Source organism: Protopterus annectens, chromosome 2.part2 (assembly GCF_019279795.1).
Source record: "Protopterus annectens isolate FY-2018-M chromosome 2.part2, PAN1.0, whole genome shotgun sequence".
NCBI lineage: Eukaryota > Metazoa > Chordata > Ceratodontiformes > Protopteridae > Protopterus > Protopterus annectens.
The window spans coordinates 740,503,186-740,520,580 of NC_056730.1; the positions used below are offsets into that span (position 1 = coordinate 740,503,186).

The following is a 17,395-nucleotide window of genomic DNA, read 5'->3' on the forward strand; positions in this document are numbered from 1 at the left end:
GTATTTCACAAAATATGCATACTCAAATATATCCTTTCTAAAACAATTGTTTCATTTTTCTTTTTTTTCTAATCATCCAATACAGAAAATAATGAAACTGTTTCACCCTCAATGTGTTCTTTTTCAGGTAGAAGGGAATCACTTTAATTGACTGTTTAGCTGTTAATTTCATTTTTGCATATGCAACATAATTATCATGGAATGCATGAGTTTTTATCTTAACTCCACTGTCAGTGTACACTTATATTACAGACACACACACAAACCTGGGATTCAGAATTGTGGCTGTGACTGAGGCCATTCCCATCCGTCTACTCTGTGTGCCCAATAACAAGGAGGGCAAATGTGAGTGATGAGCAACTCATTAAAAATAGTGGCTGCAGCTGTAGCAAGTTCTGTGGGGAGAACATTTAGAGATATAGTGCAGCCCTGGGGAAATAGTCAAGTACAAATCCTGAAATGCTTGGCTCAATCTCATGAGCGAAGGTGTGGCAAGACAAAGAAAGATTTTTGATGCAATGATATGTGTAGAGGGAAGTCAGAGTATGCTAAGAGTGTAAAGTAGCATAGCTAGGGCACGGCAAGAGGGGCAACTGCCTCAGTCACAAAGTGTTGTGAGGATGAGGTTTTAGAGCAAAGGACAGCCCTGCAACAGGCAGGTTAAAAAGAATTATGCTAGAGTGACTATTCTTGCAATTAAAAAAACAATTTACTTGCACTGTCATGTGTGTATATATCCATACACACACACATACACACATACACACACACACACACACACACACACACACACACACACACACACACACACACACTCTTCTTTCACTATGAAATTGTAATACCAGTGAAAGAAACCATACAGGCAGGAGTTTAAAAAAATACTTGCAAATCTGAGTTTTGAAAAGATGGTCTGGTGTATTAAATCTGTAAAACCCAGTACAGAAAAGTTATTTAATAATACGCGTTGAGTGTATTCTGGAAATAAAACTAGTAGTATCAAGCAGATGGCTAGTCATCCCAACCATTTCTGTAGCAGTATTATTATCTCTGGGAATGCTTTTGGAATCTAAGCTCAGCAGAATTATTTTATATTATGTTAAATAATTATACAGACTATAAACAGGGTCACTATGTGTGTCTTTGACTGATGTTTATTATTAGGAATGAAAGCCTTTTCTGGCAATACTTTTGACAAACTACAGCATAACTGATCACAACTCTGTTATTTCAAGACTGTGCTCATATGTAGCCTTTGACAGCATTTTCATCAAGGTTTAAAAAATGTAATTAGAACTTCATAATGATTTATCATCTGAATACAACGGATATTAAATCAGAGTTAATAACGGTAGATTAATAATATGAATCCAGGTGGGAAATGCCTGAAGAACATTTAACGTGGCAATGGCCTAAATTACTCCATCTTGCTTGTTATTATAGGAAGTCCTAAAATGCTGAGTAAGTGCCTACTTAAACAGGATTTATGTTATTTACTGCAATTCAGCTACCTCTTTTGTTTGTCTTCCAGGATCTTAGAATGTATTTTTTTCTCAATCAGAAGTAAAAGAACTCTTTCTCAGCCGCAGTGTTCTGCACTGTTTTTTAATCGTCCTTTCATATGAATGACTGAAATATCATTTGCATATGCCATGCAATTTATCTGGGGTGCGTTTTAACAATCAAGAGGCAGGGCCTATGTATTTTAAAGGACAGGGTCTACATTCACAAGAAGTCACAAAAATCACTGAAAATGTTTGCAGTGCATTTCACATTACTTTGGGTGCATTGTATATTTTGTTAGATTTTTACACCAGCGTTATCAGTGCAAGTCGACAACAATTACATTGGTGATTGTAGTAACTCTACAAAACTACCCCAAACACGTGGTGCCAGGGATGACTGAATTTTAAGTTAGTGCAATTGTTTTTGTTTGCTGTATAAATCTCAAAAGCATCCCTTGGCCCCTTGTGTCTTCAGCAAAAAGTAGTCAAGTAACACTGTGCAGGGTGTTGTGTGTCTGTTTGTTTTCAAACTGTGACAGTATCATTTACAGCACACACACAACCACTCATGACCCAGTTAACAACTAATGTTGCAGCATCTGCCTTCAATGAATGATTGGTGACTTAATTGGGAATCTATATATGTATTCCCATAGTGCTTAGCTCTTCACCCAAGTTACTGCCTGATACAGAATAAACTTTTCCCTGGGTCATTGACCCATGCTTTTGTCAGCAATGGGCATGTTTAACAATCCAGTATCTTTCTTATGGTCCTTGTAAGCCTGCCTAACAGTTCCCACTAGATGTTAATGCCAGTTACAAAGCAATATATTTTTTCATTCTTCCCCACTCACCTGTTTATTGTTGATGTTTACAAACAGCTGGATTGCAGTGCATTATCCTAGCCTAATACACTTTAAATAAGAGGTACATAGGGAAGAACAGTGGCTCTGTGGTGAAGATCTCTGCCTTCCAGCTTTGTAGTCTTCTAATGGTGAGCTATACCATGTATACATTTAAAGAATTAACTCAGAAATAAAAATCCAATAAATGGAAGACACTTTCAGCATTTTTATATGAAAAGCTCCCTGAATTCTTGCCCAGTACCTTGTGTGTGTGTGTGTGTGTGTGTGTGTGTGTGTGTGTGTGTGTGTGTGTGTGTGTGTGTATATATATATATATATATATATATATATATATATATATATATGTGTGTGTGTGTGTGTGTATATATATATATATATATATATATATATATATATATATATACACACACACACACACACACACACACACACACACACATCTATATGCATATATTTGTATAGCTATATATATATATATATATATATATATATATATATATATATATATATATATAAAACATTTATTTATTTAGAGTTGTAGAGTACTGATCCACATGAACCTGCTTCAGGCTTAGCCCAATTGTGAAAAAGAAATGCACAGGTAGTGGAAAAAAGTACACATGCAGTACAAAAACTTAGTATTATGTCAGTTTGTATCTTAACCAAATTTATACTGGAAATACATATTTTTAATTGTCTAAGGTAGGATATTGTCAAACAGTTGAGTAGAATACATGCAAGTAGGGCTGGAAGGTAAAGCAAGAATAAGTGAGGTGTATGGTTATTATAAGGAGATATGTATAATATATGTACACCTTTTTGTAACACAAAGAAAAACCTTTTAGTGTCTTTTTCAGTTTTCATTTTCAGTTTTCATTTTCAGTTCAGGATCCTCACAGGTACCGGTGGCCAGTATTGAGGATAGAAGACACCAGTAACCTTGCATGGTGGCCCGTGCAAGGAGTAGAGTGGAGGTGCATCCTCTGCCAAGATGGCACCCTCTCCCCTGTAGGGGTTGTCATGGGGAACATGGTGGACAGCACAGTGGTGCAGACTCCACATCCACAGTGATGGCAAGGCTGTAGAGGCATGTGCAGTATGGCTGGGTCCTGTAGTGGTACCCAGTCAACTGCCATATTGATGGAACCCACTCCTCAGCCAAAGACAAAGGGAAGGAGATCGCTGCTTTGACCTCCACATTAATGATACTTCCACAGGTTCACCTACAGAAACCTTGTTATGACTTTACTTCCTCTAAATAGCCAAGTTTGATCACCTTCTTAGCACACCACCAGGGCTGTGACTGGCTGCAGCAGGGCTTATCCAAGCATCTTACTAAACCATCCAGTTGGTAGTAGTGACGGGCAGTGTGTACTAAGGCCAGGGACTTAATTAATGGGAGCTTATGACCCACACTTACTTGGAATTCCTCGTTCATGGGGAATAATTGCAATCTCTTGTCCCAATCACAAATGGGATTCAGCAGATTACCTGGACCTGTCGGCCAAGGGTAGACAGACTCTGATCCATTCGGTGTAGCAAGTGTGCAGCCCTGGACATCTAATGGCATCACAGACCTATTACTGCTCACTCTCTTGTGTCTGAAAGCCTTTTGTCCCTCTAAGAAGTTGGAGATGACCGCATGAGGCCTCATGACTAGTTAGCATAGTGGAGTCTAGTTCGTTATTGGAATTAACCAGATAAATTGCTCCACCAACTAAAACCAGTCATGCACCACAGAATCAAGAAAGAGTTAACAATCTGGCAATCCTTTCTGTGACTAGGCCAGGTGAGGTTTCCCATGTTGAGTCATATTAAGCCACAGGCCTCACTCCTGGTGGTGCCCTTCCATCAATTCCTTTAAGGTTCAGCTTTGAAACCATACTCCACCCATAACCATAAAACTCTGTCTTCCCAGAAGCTCCCCGGCAGGTCATTTATGGTTGGAACTTTGTTGATATCTGATCCATCTTTGAACCTCTTAGTGATTTTTTTTTCAGTTTTTAAATGCTGAAATGGAATTACTATTTATTAAATGTGGGTGAAAACTAGAAAATGCTTACATCTATCACAGTATGTTAAATTATTAGACCTTAGATATATCACTTGTTGAACAGGGTCAGTGACTAATCAGACTTAGCTTTAGGTGCTTTGGCCATGCTGACTTATGTTGACAAACATGGGGATGAGTATTTCCAGGTGATAAGTGAGTTAAGGACCTGTCCTTTTCCAGCCTATACTAGGGACCCAGGCTAATGGTCGAAAGAGTGTGTCTGCCCCTCTTGGACAGTGTGTGGGCCAGCCATAAAGCACAGCAGCCTTGGGTTAAAAAGCTACTGGCTAGCTGGTGTCCAGTTGCCCAGCGTGGGTTACTTGAGATAGCTGTTGTGAGCAAAAGCTGGACTGAAAACCAATCAACCTGCCAAACATGAACTAAGAATTGCTACATTCAAAATAGATTCATTGACATTATGCAGCATGGAGGTGGATGACGTGACGGTAAGGAGGAGGTTGGACATTCTGTGTATCCAGGCGGCAAGATGGAAGGGCAGTGCAGTAAACCACTTGGATTGGGATCCAGAGTCTACTCCATAGTATGACAGACTAGAAATTGTGTGGAATTGTGGAGAGGGACAGGCATCAGGAGGCAGAGAGGGATGTAATCAGAATTAGTGACAGACTCATGGCAATAAGACTCCAGTATAAGGACAGGGCACTATTCATTATCTGAACCTATGGCCCACAGAAGGGTTGTGGTAGTTAGGAAAAGACTGCATTCAGACAGCTGTTGCAGGGCCTACTAGATAAAGCAGGATAACATGAGTTGGTATTAATAATGGGCGATCCTAATGCACAAACAGGAGGACTGTCTGGGTCCACATGGGTGGGACAGCAGGAATAATAAAGAAGAGGCCATCCTAGACTTCTATCTGGCAAATGGCTTGATGATGGTCAACACATGGTTCAAGAGTGGTCAACATGCAACTCAGGTAGACTTCCTTCTAGTAAGAAAAGGGCATTAGGGTAGAATCAGTGATTGCAAAGTCATCCCCAGTGAAACAGTCAGTCCACAGAATAAACCACTAATTGTCCCAATCAACTGTAAAAAGTGGTCAGAGAAGACTCAAAGGTCAACAGAGACTAGGCTGAAGACCAGGAAGTTAACTAGAGGAAAGCACAAGAGCTCAAAGGTTACACAGGGCTGTAGCATGTCAGGAAGAAGAACAAATAGGTGTAGTTGAAGAATAATGGCAGCACCTCACATAGGTATGTGAGAAGACTGTAGAGCAGATGTACTACCAAGCCAGTTATGGAACCAAGGTACATAAGGAAGCTGGTGGTGCAATGCAGAAGTCCAGGAAGTCGTCAAAAGAAAGGAGTGCAGGAAAAAGTGGGAGATAGAAAAGATGGACCAGTTAAGAAGTAATACTGGCTGGCTAAGAAAGAGGCTAACAGGGAAGTTGCAATAGCAAAGAACAAGGCATCAGAGGCACTCTACCAGCTCCTGGAAAGTGACTCGGTAGACGGCCTAAAGAAAGTCTATTAGGTTGCAAGCCAAAGACATAAAGATAAAGAATGTAGTCAGACACCCTTCATAAGGGATGCCAGCAACATGTTACTCACCAATCCACAGGAATTCAAAGGCAGATGGAAGGAATACTTACATCAGCTTCTGAATGAAGAAAACCCCACAGAAGCTGTACTGCCCCAGACTCATCCTCTGATGAATGAAGATGAAGAGCCCCCCCCTGGAAGAAACAGGAACAGCACTAAAGGAAAATGAAGTCAGGGAAAGCAACAGGCTCAGATGAGATCACAGAAGATGTCAAGAATTTGGAAGAGGTAGGGGAGAAATGGCTACTGAGAGTACTCATAGCAAAATGGAGGGAAAGGTATATCCCAGATGAATGAAGAATAAACATACAAGTGCCAGTGTTCAAGACACATTAACAACCCTGGGCAGTACAGAGGTATCAAACTCCTGCCACACTGCATGAAAGTGCTGGACAGGGTGATTGTAAAACAAATATGCAGAGTAAAATAAAGCAAGATGGGAAGTGAGCAATTTGTATTCAGATCAGGATGCAGCACAGCTGACCCAGTTTTTGGACCTAGTTTTTGCAGTGAGACAGACTGTTGAGAAGAAGCTAAAGATGAGGAAAGAGTCCACTGGGTATTCATAGACTTGGAGACCAAGCATATGACAAGGTCCCAAAAAAGCTGATTTGGGCAGTGCTGTGGTGGTTCAGAGTACCAGAAACATTGGTAGAATTAGTGCAGGCTATGTACAAGGACCCAATGACTCAAGTGTGAACAGTATTCAGTCTCACAGAGGGGTTAGAAAGTGGTAGAGGGTATGCATCAGAGATCAGCTCTGAATTCACAGATTTTCATACTGGTGATGGACTACATTAGCAAATAGGTAGGAGGGGAAAGATCAACAAAATTGCTGCATGTAGACAATGTGGCATTGCTGGAAGACAATGAGCAAGAGTTTCAGCAAAGGACAGGAGAATGGAATTCAAAAGTAAAGGTACATGGGATGAAACTGAGGTAGGATTGTTGTAATGGCAGTAGGGGGGAATATGCTGAGAACTGAGATAGAAGGGAAACTAGTGGAACAGGTTAACATCTTCAGGTATTGGTAGGGGTGGTTGAGGAGAAAGGAAGTCTGAATGAGGAGGTCAAAGCTGGAATTAGAGGGGCTACAGCCAACTGGCCCAGAGTGTCAGATATAGTGTATGACAGAAGAATGCCAAAGAAGCTGAAATGTAAGGTGTACAAAGCAGTGGTGTGACCAGTACTACTCTATGATACAGAACCTGGGCAGTGAAAAGAGAGCGGTTGAGGAAGCTACAGGTGATGTTGGTGAAGTGCCTGTGATGGGTGATAAGATGCACACTGTGGGACAGACAAAGAAATGAGGATATCAGAGCAGACGCCAAGGAGAAACCATTATGGTGGTTTGGGCAGATGTGCAGGAAAGTAGAGGTCAATCTAGTGAAGCAGATTTAGAACAGATAGCAAGAAGGCAAGATGAAACTAGGGCATTCAGCAAAGAAATGAATGGAATGTGTGAGAGGAGATGTGTGACAGTCATGCAAGACTGTCAAAGAAGGTAGGAGAGTGGCATTAAATCAATAGAGATGGTGACAGTTGTCATGACACCCTGACTCCATGTAGAAAGCGGGAAAAAGAGAATTGATGATAATGATGGTGTGGTCTCCCTGTGGCAGGAAGAGTAATAGGCAGTGCAGGCTAACCATCATTTGCCAGACTGCAGGTGAGGAAAATCTTTATGTTGGATGGACTACTAGAAGTATGAAATGAGTAAGGATAGTGGTATGTTCCTGTTCTTCTCCATTGCCTTTTTTTCTGTAGAACATGTATGCAAACACTGCATTATTAATGGCAGTGGTGGACGTATATACATGTAATAGCTTTAAATGAATGGAATGTTTTGCTTCATTGGGAGCTTACTGTAAAATATCCTGCGTTATCATGTAATGCAAGAGGACTGTCGATGAAACTTCAAAAGCAAGAAGAAAATTACAGCACTGCAGACCTGCAATAGTTGTTGCTTTTGAGGTGTTGTAGAAGATTCAAAGAAAGATTCAAAGAAACTTTATTCTCATTTAGAACCACACAAGTGCAGCCTAAACGAAATTACAAATGCCAGCTCACGAGAGAAATGCAGTGCAAATAACGTAAATACAGCGGTATCAAAGAATAACATAAGAAAGAAAATAACATGTAAGGCATTCAAGAAGTGGTTCACATTACATAAACACATTCAATACCCATTATCCAGTGATAAATAATAAATAAATACCCACCACCAAACACCTACACTATTAAGGTATAGAATAAATAGAGACTAGTGAATAGCAGCTGATTAGTTACCATATTGCACTTGTTAACCTTAGATGTGACTCAGTATGGTGTCCGTATTAATGAGTCTCACAACTGTAGGATACAAACTGTTCTTGAATCTGGTAGTCCTACAGCAGAAGCTGCGCCACCTCCTTCCAGATGCAAATTGCGAGATCCAGTTGTGGACCGGATGGGCCAAATCAGCAAGTATTTTATATGTTTTCTTTCTTGCTCTTGTAAAGAAAAACTCCTGAATAGAAAGGAGGTTTGTGCCCAAGATTTTCTCACTCATGCTCACCAACCTCTGTAGTTTCTTCTTCACAGCAACTGTGCAGTTGCTGAGCCATGCTATAAAGTTGCTAGTGAGGATGCTCTCGATAGGTCCCCTGTAAAAAGTGGTAAGAGCAGACAGTGGGATCCCTGCCTTTTTGAGCTTTCTCAGGAGGTGAAGCCTCTGTTGAGCCTTCTTGACTATACAGTTGGTGTTAGCAGCCCAGAAGAGGTCATCAGAGATGTGAAGGCCCAGAAACTCGGTTGTTTTGACTTTCTCCACTACCTCCCCTTTGATAGTGAATGGTTAGTGAACTGTTGCCTTTCTCCCAAAGTCCATAATCATTTCTTTGGTCTTATTAACATTCAGGTCCAGATTGTTCTTGTCATACCAGGCAATCAAAGTGTTCACCTCATCCCTGTAGTTATGTTCATTCACACCACTAATGAGACCCATGACTGTGGTATCATCAGCATATTTTATAATATAGTTTGACTTATGTTTTGCAGTGCAGTCATGGGTGAGGATGGTGAAGAGCAAGGGGCTGAGCACACAACCTTGGGGAACACCAGTAGTCAGGACTATGCACTGAGAGGTGTTGTTTGCAGCACATGTCCACTAGGGTCTACCAATCAGAAAGTCAAGAGTCCAGTTACATAGGTGCTTGTTTATCCCAAGATAAGAAAGTGCAATAATGTAAGAAACTCCCCATTCCCTTTGAATTTCAAGCACATATCAGTTTAAATCTTCTGAGTCTGAGCTTGTCTTAGTAGTAAGAAGTTAAGGTTTCAAATCTTGTTCTTTCTATAACAGTCTTATGAATTCATACAACTGGGAAGCTATGCTAAATGCATGCTGTTAAGTATTTTTTAAACTGATGTATATTGGATATCATGTAGGGATAGTGTAAGCTATGTCTCTTTGTATATGTGTTTTATGATTTAGTGGACATTTCCTCCTTGGTTTCTCTCTAAAAATGGGCTGTGCTCAGTAGGGATCACCTGGTCAGCAAAATGTAAATTAAAAATAAATAGGGTGTGTGATTATAGGTTCATAGGTGTTTCCTAGGATAATGACCACAAGGGCCTTTTTAAGCCTAGCCATGCATCCCAAACCTCTGACAAGTTCTGATACCCTTGTTAAGTATAAGCAGAGGGCTTGGGAGATAAAACATTTACAAGCAGGGGCCTGGGAGATGAACCATTTACAGGTTGCCTGTGTCCATTAGAGACATAGTTACGAAGCCAAGGATGACTTTCCTGTTCCCTATCCAACTGTCCAAGTTACACCTGAATTGGGTTAGGGAGGAATTCTGCTTCACATGGATGGGGAGCCTGTTCTGTAGGTCGGATACTGTCTGGGATACATACCTGTTTGGTGATTTAGTGTAGAAGTGTTATTACATGATTACAAGCATGTATTTTAGGGGTTGGGGGTTCACATAATGGTTAAGGTGTTTACCACACAGACACAAGCTAAAGGGGTTTGATTCTCACCTTTGAAAGGGAAAATGTCTAGACTTAAAAATGACCTATAAGGGCAGCTTGCGTAGTACCTACCTATTAACGCCTTTCTTTTACATCAGGATGTCACTGAATGTCTATCCTTACATTTGTGATGGGAAAGATGTCATTAATTCTTGTTTCGGAAGCACTGAAATAACTTCTGCTCTACTAATGAGGCATGTATTGCCCTTTAGTAGTGGGTTAAAAAGGAAGAGACAGTGTAAAAGCTATTACAGTCTATTATTTGGATGTTTCTAGACAAAAGATGCAAAGAAAAAGGATCACTTGCATTATTATGCAGTGTAAGGTTGTCAGGTGATTATCTTTCAGGTAGATTCAAAATATAGGATGTGGCACGTATTAGCAAACCCTGCTGACAAATAAATGCTAGAAGGACTTTTCTTGTATTTGATGCACTTTTTTAAATAAGAACTAATTCATAAATAGTGAATTCTAAAGCACAGCTTTCATATTTTGCTTTCTTAAAAAAACAGCCTAAAGAGACCCTGTTTCCTACATCTGATGTAACTAATGCTCTAAAAAAAATGAACATTCCCTACATAGTGTATGTGTCCCATCACTGTTTATCATTTCTCCTCTAACACTTATAAGATGCAAGGCTGCCACCTCATAGGATAAATGTGATGAACACCATGTGCTGCCATTCTCTCTCGGCTTCCTGTTGATAATACATATGACAAGCACACTATTACATGACATAGCTGATTTTAAGGCCACTAAAAATCATACCTCTCAGCCCTCCAGAATTTTGCAAAATGTAAATTTTTGCCTAATATTTTTGGTCTGTTCCTCATACAGTTTGTGGTTTTCTAGCAAATCATTGATACCGAAGTCACTAAATAATGAAAGACATTTCCGTTTCTGACTTTATATCCTTAGAAAATGCATCCTATTGCAAAACCTGTTGCTTGTTCTATCATCTTTCAAGGTTAATAATAGTGATATTCAAAAACAGTCTTATGTTTGGTTCCCCCCTTGTTCTGTGGTAGAATTACCTTTGGCTAGTCACTGTGATGGTTTACTATCAAAATGTTGAACGATACTTACTCAGATTTCGGAATCTTGTAATCACATGGGCAACTGGTAAAAACAGTGAACCAAAACCTCTCAAGTTCATTAAATTGAAAGCAAGTAAGTGATTAGTTCCTGTAAAATCGCCGTTGACTTGAATGGTGATTTTAAAGGAACAGTTGAACTGGCTCGAATATTGAACGTCATTTTTACGATTTTCTACATATGGTAAAAACAACATTCATAAATTCAATCATATGAGTCAATGAAACAACTCAAATATGTTGTGTCGTTCAACATTGTGACAGTAAACCCACTGTGGCAATAGGTAAATTACTGATCATCACTTATCTTTTCTTTGTGTACAGTATCCAACAGCAAGAGAAGGAATAAAGCCCCAAGTCTACTCCTTCCCTGACTGAATACACATAGTTGATGCTATCTCAAGCACTCTATCGCAGACATCAGTGGTAGTAATTATGTGCTACTGTTAGTCTGTTTCCTAATAGGTTCTAACAGTTACAGTTAATCCTTGTCTTTGCTCTGCTTCATTCCCATTCGAAAACGCCCAGGCTTATCTCCCTCTAATGATGATAAAATTAGCCATGTAAACCAGATCATCAAACAATTTACAGAGCTGTCCTTCAGTAAAGGAACAACTAAAATGTAACAGTATGGAGAAGATAGTCAGGTAGGCCTACGTTAGTATGTTACCTGTGGTAATCCAGGTCATTTTGAGAGCACAGACAAACAGAAGTAGTGGCCATCATTTCAAGGGATGAAGGAAGCATTATAAAATAGAAGGGTGAGAATCGTGAGATAGTTACAAAAAAACTAAGAAATATAGTGCTTTCAAACGGTGTCATGGTTTGACCCTGATCAAGGATATAGGGATTCCAGCAGAGTACGCATTTAGTAGGACTACTTGCAAAAGTGAGATATCGTATCTTATTTGGTCTTTTGCTGCAAGTCAGGAATTTGTTTTGCTTAGAAAGTATGAATATTTTTATTATTGTAAAGTGCCTATTTTAGAGGTAAGGGGGAGGGCTTACAACAATTCTCAGTCAGTAGCAGCATTATACTGGAAGACAAAATGTAGTCTTTAAATCTTAGTGCAGCCCTTTTAAAGTTCAGAGAGACCTAATTGTTGAAGAGTAGTAGTGTGATATGTAGTCATTCTGATACGCAGTCCAGAACTCTGTTAACCACATTAGTGGTTAGGAAGGGTTGTATACAGTGGTTAAATGACAGTTCATCAGAAACATCTCATGTCAGTCTTTGGGCTGCATTGTGGCTGTATGAACCTAAACCTGCCAAACTGAGTCTAGTTGGCAGAAAAAAATCTGGTGGACATTTGTACCTGCTCTAAAATGATATAGAAGCAGGTTATGTCAGTAAGGTGGGGGGTGAGGGGGTGAAGAGATGGTAACAGTTCACATGACACCCCAACCCCATGTAGAAAATGTCCATAGCAAAGTCCCACTATCAATCAAATGACTTACAAATGATTGTATTAATCAAAAATACACTCATTGCATCTGAATTTGGTATATCAGGCCAGATCTGCTCATCTGATTTAGTGATCAGCTGGTTAATGATGATGTAAGGATGGTTGGGATTCTTCCCTAACTTCATGAGAAGCTCACACACTGTTTCTTGACAGAATAAGGGTAATATTTGTTTGTGAATCTAAGACAGACAAACGTTATCCATGTTGTTGGGTTTTTTCCCTAATTAAGAACTGTATAATTTTAGAGTTAATGCGTGTTTGTGAATCTGAGACTGACAAAATTTATACATGCTGTCATTTTTCTGAATTAGGATTACCAGTTATACCACTACTGTGTCATTCTTTTCTGCTGTATTCATCATGGTATGTTTCCTGCAGGGTTGTTAGCCTCAGTATGCACACTATTGAACACATTTTCTTTATAGAGTCCTCAGCAGTCAACTGTCCACATCAGCATCAACACACATGCCCTCGTGCACGCCCACACACACACACACACACACACACACACACACACATACATAACTGTTCTAGATCTCTTCGATGGTTATTTCTCAGACAGTAGCCAGTTGCATTAAGATCTTGTTTCTGATAAATGTTTAGCATACTGCAGAATGATTAAATGGAAAAGATCACTGTGACCCTATGCGGAAATCAAGACTGAAAGACCTCATAGGATGTTCTGTACCATTTCTGCCTATGTTTAGCACTTATATTCTGATGTGGTTTACTGCTATGAAACTAAGTCATCTATAATATACACATTGCAATTTTATCAGTGTAACCCATACAGTATGGGTAAATAAGCAGAGCAAATATGCTTCAGCACATGATTTTACAGGACATTGCTTCCACATTGACATTTGTCAAAATAGATTTGTTGTCTTGGCTTTTAATCTGTATATGTCATACACTGGAGTTTCTTTACATCAGTTAGGTGGACTGGGCCAGACTGTCTCTTTTTCAGCCATGACCTAGTTGCAATAACAGCAAATAAAAACAGCCCACAATGCAAAACAATTCAGCAATCAGCAAACAAATATTGCACTGGAGAACAAAGTAGCTAATAGCAGGTTGCAATAATCAACTTAGCAGACTGAGAGTACAAAGAAAATGTAGCAGCAGATATATCAGTTCCTAAGATATAATTACAACAGCTGATGAAAAAAAATGATGCTATACTACATAAACAACTTGCACAAACTGTCGAAAACCAGGCCACTGCAATGGTCTACCATTGTGCAATACGAAGGATGTGTATCACTGATGTTAGGGGATGGAAAGCTTTGCAGCCCTGCAAAAATGCTTTCTCTAATTTTTCAGTTACCCTTTTCCGGTGTTGCCTGAATGGAGACCGGTAATCCCATGCAAAATGTAATACAGACTGCAACAAAACCAGGTGCTCCAAGGGACCGGAACTCTTATCCCAAAAATACTTTTAGTAATAACAGGCTTAAAACCAAGCTACAAACACTAAAAAAACTGTTGTAAGGTTTAGCGCATTCATCTTGCAAGTAATGACATCATCAGAACCATTTACTTCAAAACAGCTGAGCATATTTGTATAAAAGACATCGGCAACTACACCCCTCCAATAAACCAATCATTGAAATTCAAACTATACTGCCCTGTGATTTAAATGTATAATACTCAATATAAAAATAAATGTATACAAAATATATACAAAATGTTTAAGATGCATAAAAAAATATACATAAGAAATATCTGAATGACTTAAACTTTCATCGATCTTTCCTTTAATTCACTGGCTATAGAGACCGTCTCATTCAAGCCAGGCAGTACTGTGGCATTAAATCTCAACTGCCCAAACATCTCTTTTCTTAAAAGCTTATTTCTCCAATCCCCACAATAAGCTGACACATCAACTTGTTCCACAATAAAGAATTACAATTTTTCAAACCCCACACACGTTGATTAGTGCCTAACTAATGCACTTCTATTGTCATTTCGCTGGATGCTATAAATGTGCTAGTAGATACGCTTATTAAAGACGTTATTAGTTTTGCCAATATAATATTCTTGGCATTGTGTGCAAACAGCAAAATAAATCACCCTTTTTGTGAGACAATTAAACCTGTCACCCCTGGCGTAGTCCCTAATTTTGTCATGTAACCAACCCTCATATTGGCACTCCATGTAACCACAGTGGTTGCATCGTCCACATCTTGAATTTTTAGGGAAATTGTCTATGCTACTGGTATGTTTGTTCTCCAAAATACTTTTAAAGTTGCTCCGTCTTTTAAAAGTAAAGGTAGGAATAACATCTTTAAATCTTTTTGTGCCCTTGTTGCAACTAAATATGAACCAATTTTTTGAAATAATCCTCTGTATTCCCTTTGCATGAAGCGAATAGTGAAGAACCATGTTGGTATTTATGTCAAAAGGTCAAAGGACTGTTCATTACTAGAGGCAGTATTCCCGGTGTTATTAAAACCCTGCTTAGTAATGGGGCCATACATACCATGCCGCGCACGTCATACTTGTTCAACCACCTCATCAACTAATGCAATGGGGTAATTACATTCCAAAAACATCCTTTTCTAGAATTAAATTCTTCAAAACAAATATTATCATCGAATGTCAACCTAGATACCCTAATGAATTTACTTTTTACTGTACCCCTTTTCTGGTGGTAAGGGTATCAACTAGAATAAAACAAAAAAGAATTGCAATATGTGGACTTTCTAAAAATCTCTGTTTCAAGATTGCCAGTTGGTGAATGCAAAATTTTAATGTCTAAGTAAGTTCTTTTGTTGGCATTCACCATGATATGTGAACTCCAAAAACTCTGTACTAGTTTGCATCTGCCTTAGTAATTTGTTAAACTGGTGCACGCTAACTTGCCACAGGATTAATAAATCATCTAGATACCTATAATAGGCTTTGCATAACTTAAACAACAGAAACTCAAAAAGGGTCATTAATTCCCACCTTAATAAAACACCGTTGGCAAAGTCAGGGGCACAAATGGCCCCCATTGCTACACCAGAACACTGTTTATAATATTTGTTGCAAAAAACTAAAAAGTTGTTGGACTAAATTATTTCCCTGAACTCATGTATTAAGACTTCTTCATTTTCATTTAGTCCCCCATATAGTTTGACCATCTTGTCAAACCACAAAAAAACCTGTTTCCTGCAGAATGACAGAGAAATTGTTAATATCACAGGTAATAAAATAACAAAAATCATGGTCAACAAGTCTTATTTTGTCCAATAAGTCCCATGAGTCATGAAGAATGTGTTCAAAAGGCTTAAACAAATTTTTAAGTTTAATGTCTACTAATTTGGCCAAGGACTCAGTAATTGATCCTGCAGACCTGCACCAGGTTGGGAGGGTGGCCTAATGGTTAAGGTGTTTGCCTTACAAACACAAGGTACAGGGTTTGAGTCTCACAAGGGATAATTGGCTAAGCTTAAAATAGCTCACAAGGGCAGTTAGCTTAGTACTAATCTATGAACCTATGAACTACTGGCCGTAAAGGTGGAGCACACATGTTCGAATCTAGCTTCAGAATGCCAAAGATTCTCAGGATAACAGGGTCACGTACTCTCAAAAATTCATATAAGTCTTGTGGCAACTGCTCAAACAAAAAGACTTCATTCAGTGCTATTCTAATAGCCCTATATGCAATACTTACCTCATTTAAGGAAACAGAGTTATACACAGAGGTATCACATAACAGGCTTAACATCCACCCCTGGTAATCAAGATTGTATGTTATCACCAGGCCCTCGCCCTTGTCAGGGCACATACATCTAATGTTCATATCTCGTGTAATGGAGGTTAAGATCTCTTGTCATGGAGCGATGTTGACACTGTTGTAATAAATCTCATCTCCTTTTCACAAACTCTTTTAAATGTATGTATAACAGGGTGAAGAGGCGGGTTTAATACACTTTTCCTTTTTAAACTATTATTACCAGCCTTCATCCCTGTACCCTCATCAGTACCATACATAATGTCAAGATTTAATTTTTGTGTAAACAGTTTCAAATCTAATATAGAATGCTCTATATTTCCCCTGCATGAAGGTACAAAATTGAACTTTGGACATTATCTCCTCCTCCAGGCATTGTTTATTCCTTGTTGCCTCCCCTGCCTCGAGACCTGGTTCCCTCTCCAAGGTTTCCAATAGTTGTTCACACTGTTTCCTTGCCTCTGTCAGTTGGCAATACACTGAGAATGTAGTGCTGTCCCTAAAGGGATAGACATTTCTTCATCATTACCCAGATGCTCAACATCCGGTTCCACACCCACTCCACCATTGTCCAGCCCTCTCCAAAAAGGTGCAGGGTAAACTGCTTTTTTAGAATAGACTTTAACGTCTCTGGCCAGCTTCTTAACCTTCCTGTCTCTCAAGGTAGCAATCTTTTTTTCAACCTGCAAAAAAACCTTGTTATAGTCATTTTTATACTGAGAGAAAATTAACTCCTGTGTAATTGAGCTCACTAGTTTTTGCACTGTATTTTTGAGTTTAATCAACCATCTCTCATTTTCTCTAATAATGATTTTAATCAAGTCCAGACCAGTCCAGTCAAAAAGTTCCAACAGTTCCAAATGGAACACACTGTTAGGGCCAACACTTTGTGAATACTTCCATACATACTCTGGAACAAATTACTTATCTATATCAAACAAAGCTCCTCATTAGCACTATTCAAGAAAAATCTTGATGATTAGATGGGAAATAGGAAATTCACCCCAGGGATCGCTTCTGTGGCTCTGCTCAACAGTGGTACAGGAAAATAATTTTCCTGGGAGGCGAAAGCCAGGGTACCTTTTTGGCTAGGCTTATATAGGCCCTAGGGCCA

General features: G+C 39.2%; 1 protein-coding gene across 1 annotated transcript in view; it reads left to right on the forward strand.

Moving 5' to 3' along the window:
- The window catches only part of MCTP1 (multiple C2 and transmembrane domain containing 1), a 3,344,116-nt gene that overhangs the window by 2,958,717 nt on the left and 368,004 nt on the right, over positions 1-17,395 (forward strand). The window contains exon 19 of the mRNA XM_044064134.1: positions 13,010-13,033. Within this exon, the coding sequence (XP_043920069.1) occupies positions 13,010-13,033 (24 nt within the window). The remainder of the gene's footprint in view (positions 1-13,009; positions 13,034-17,395) is intronic.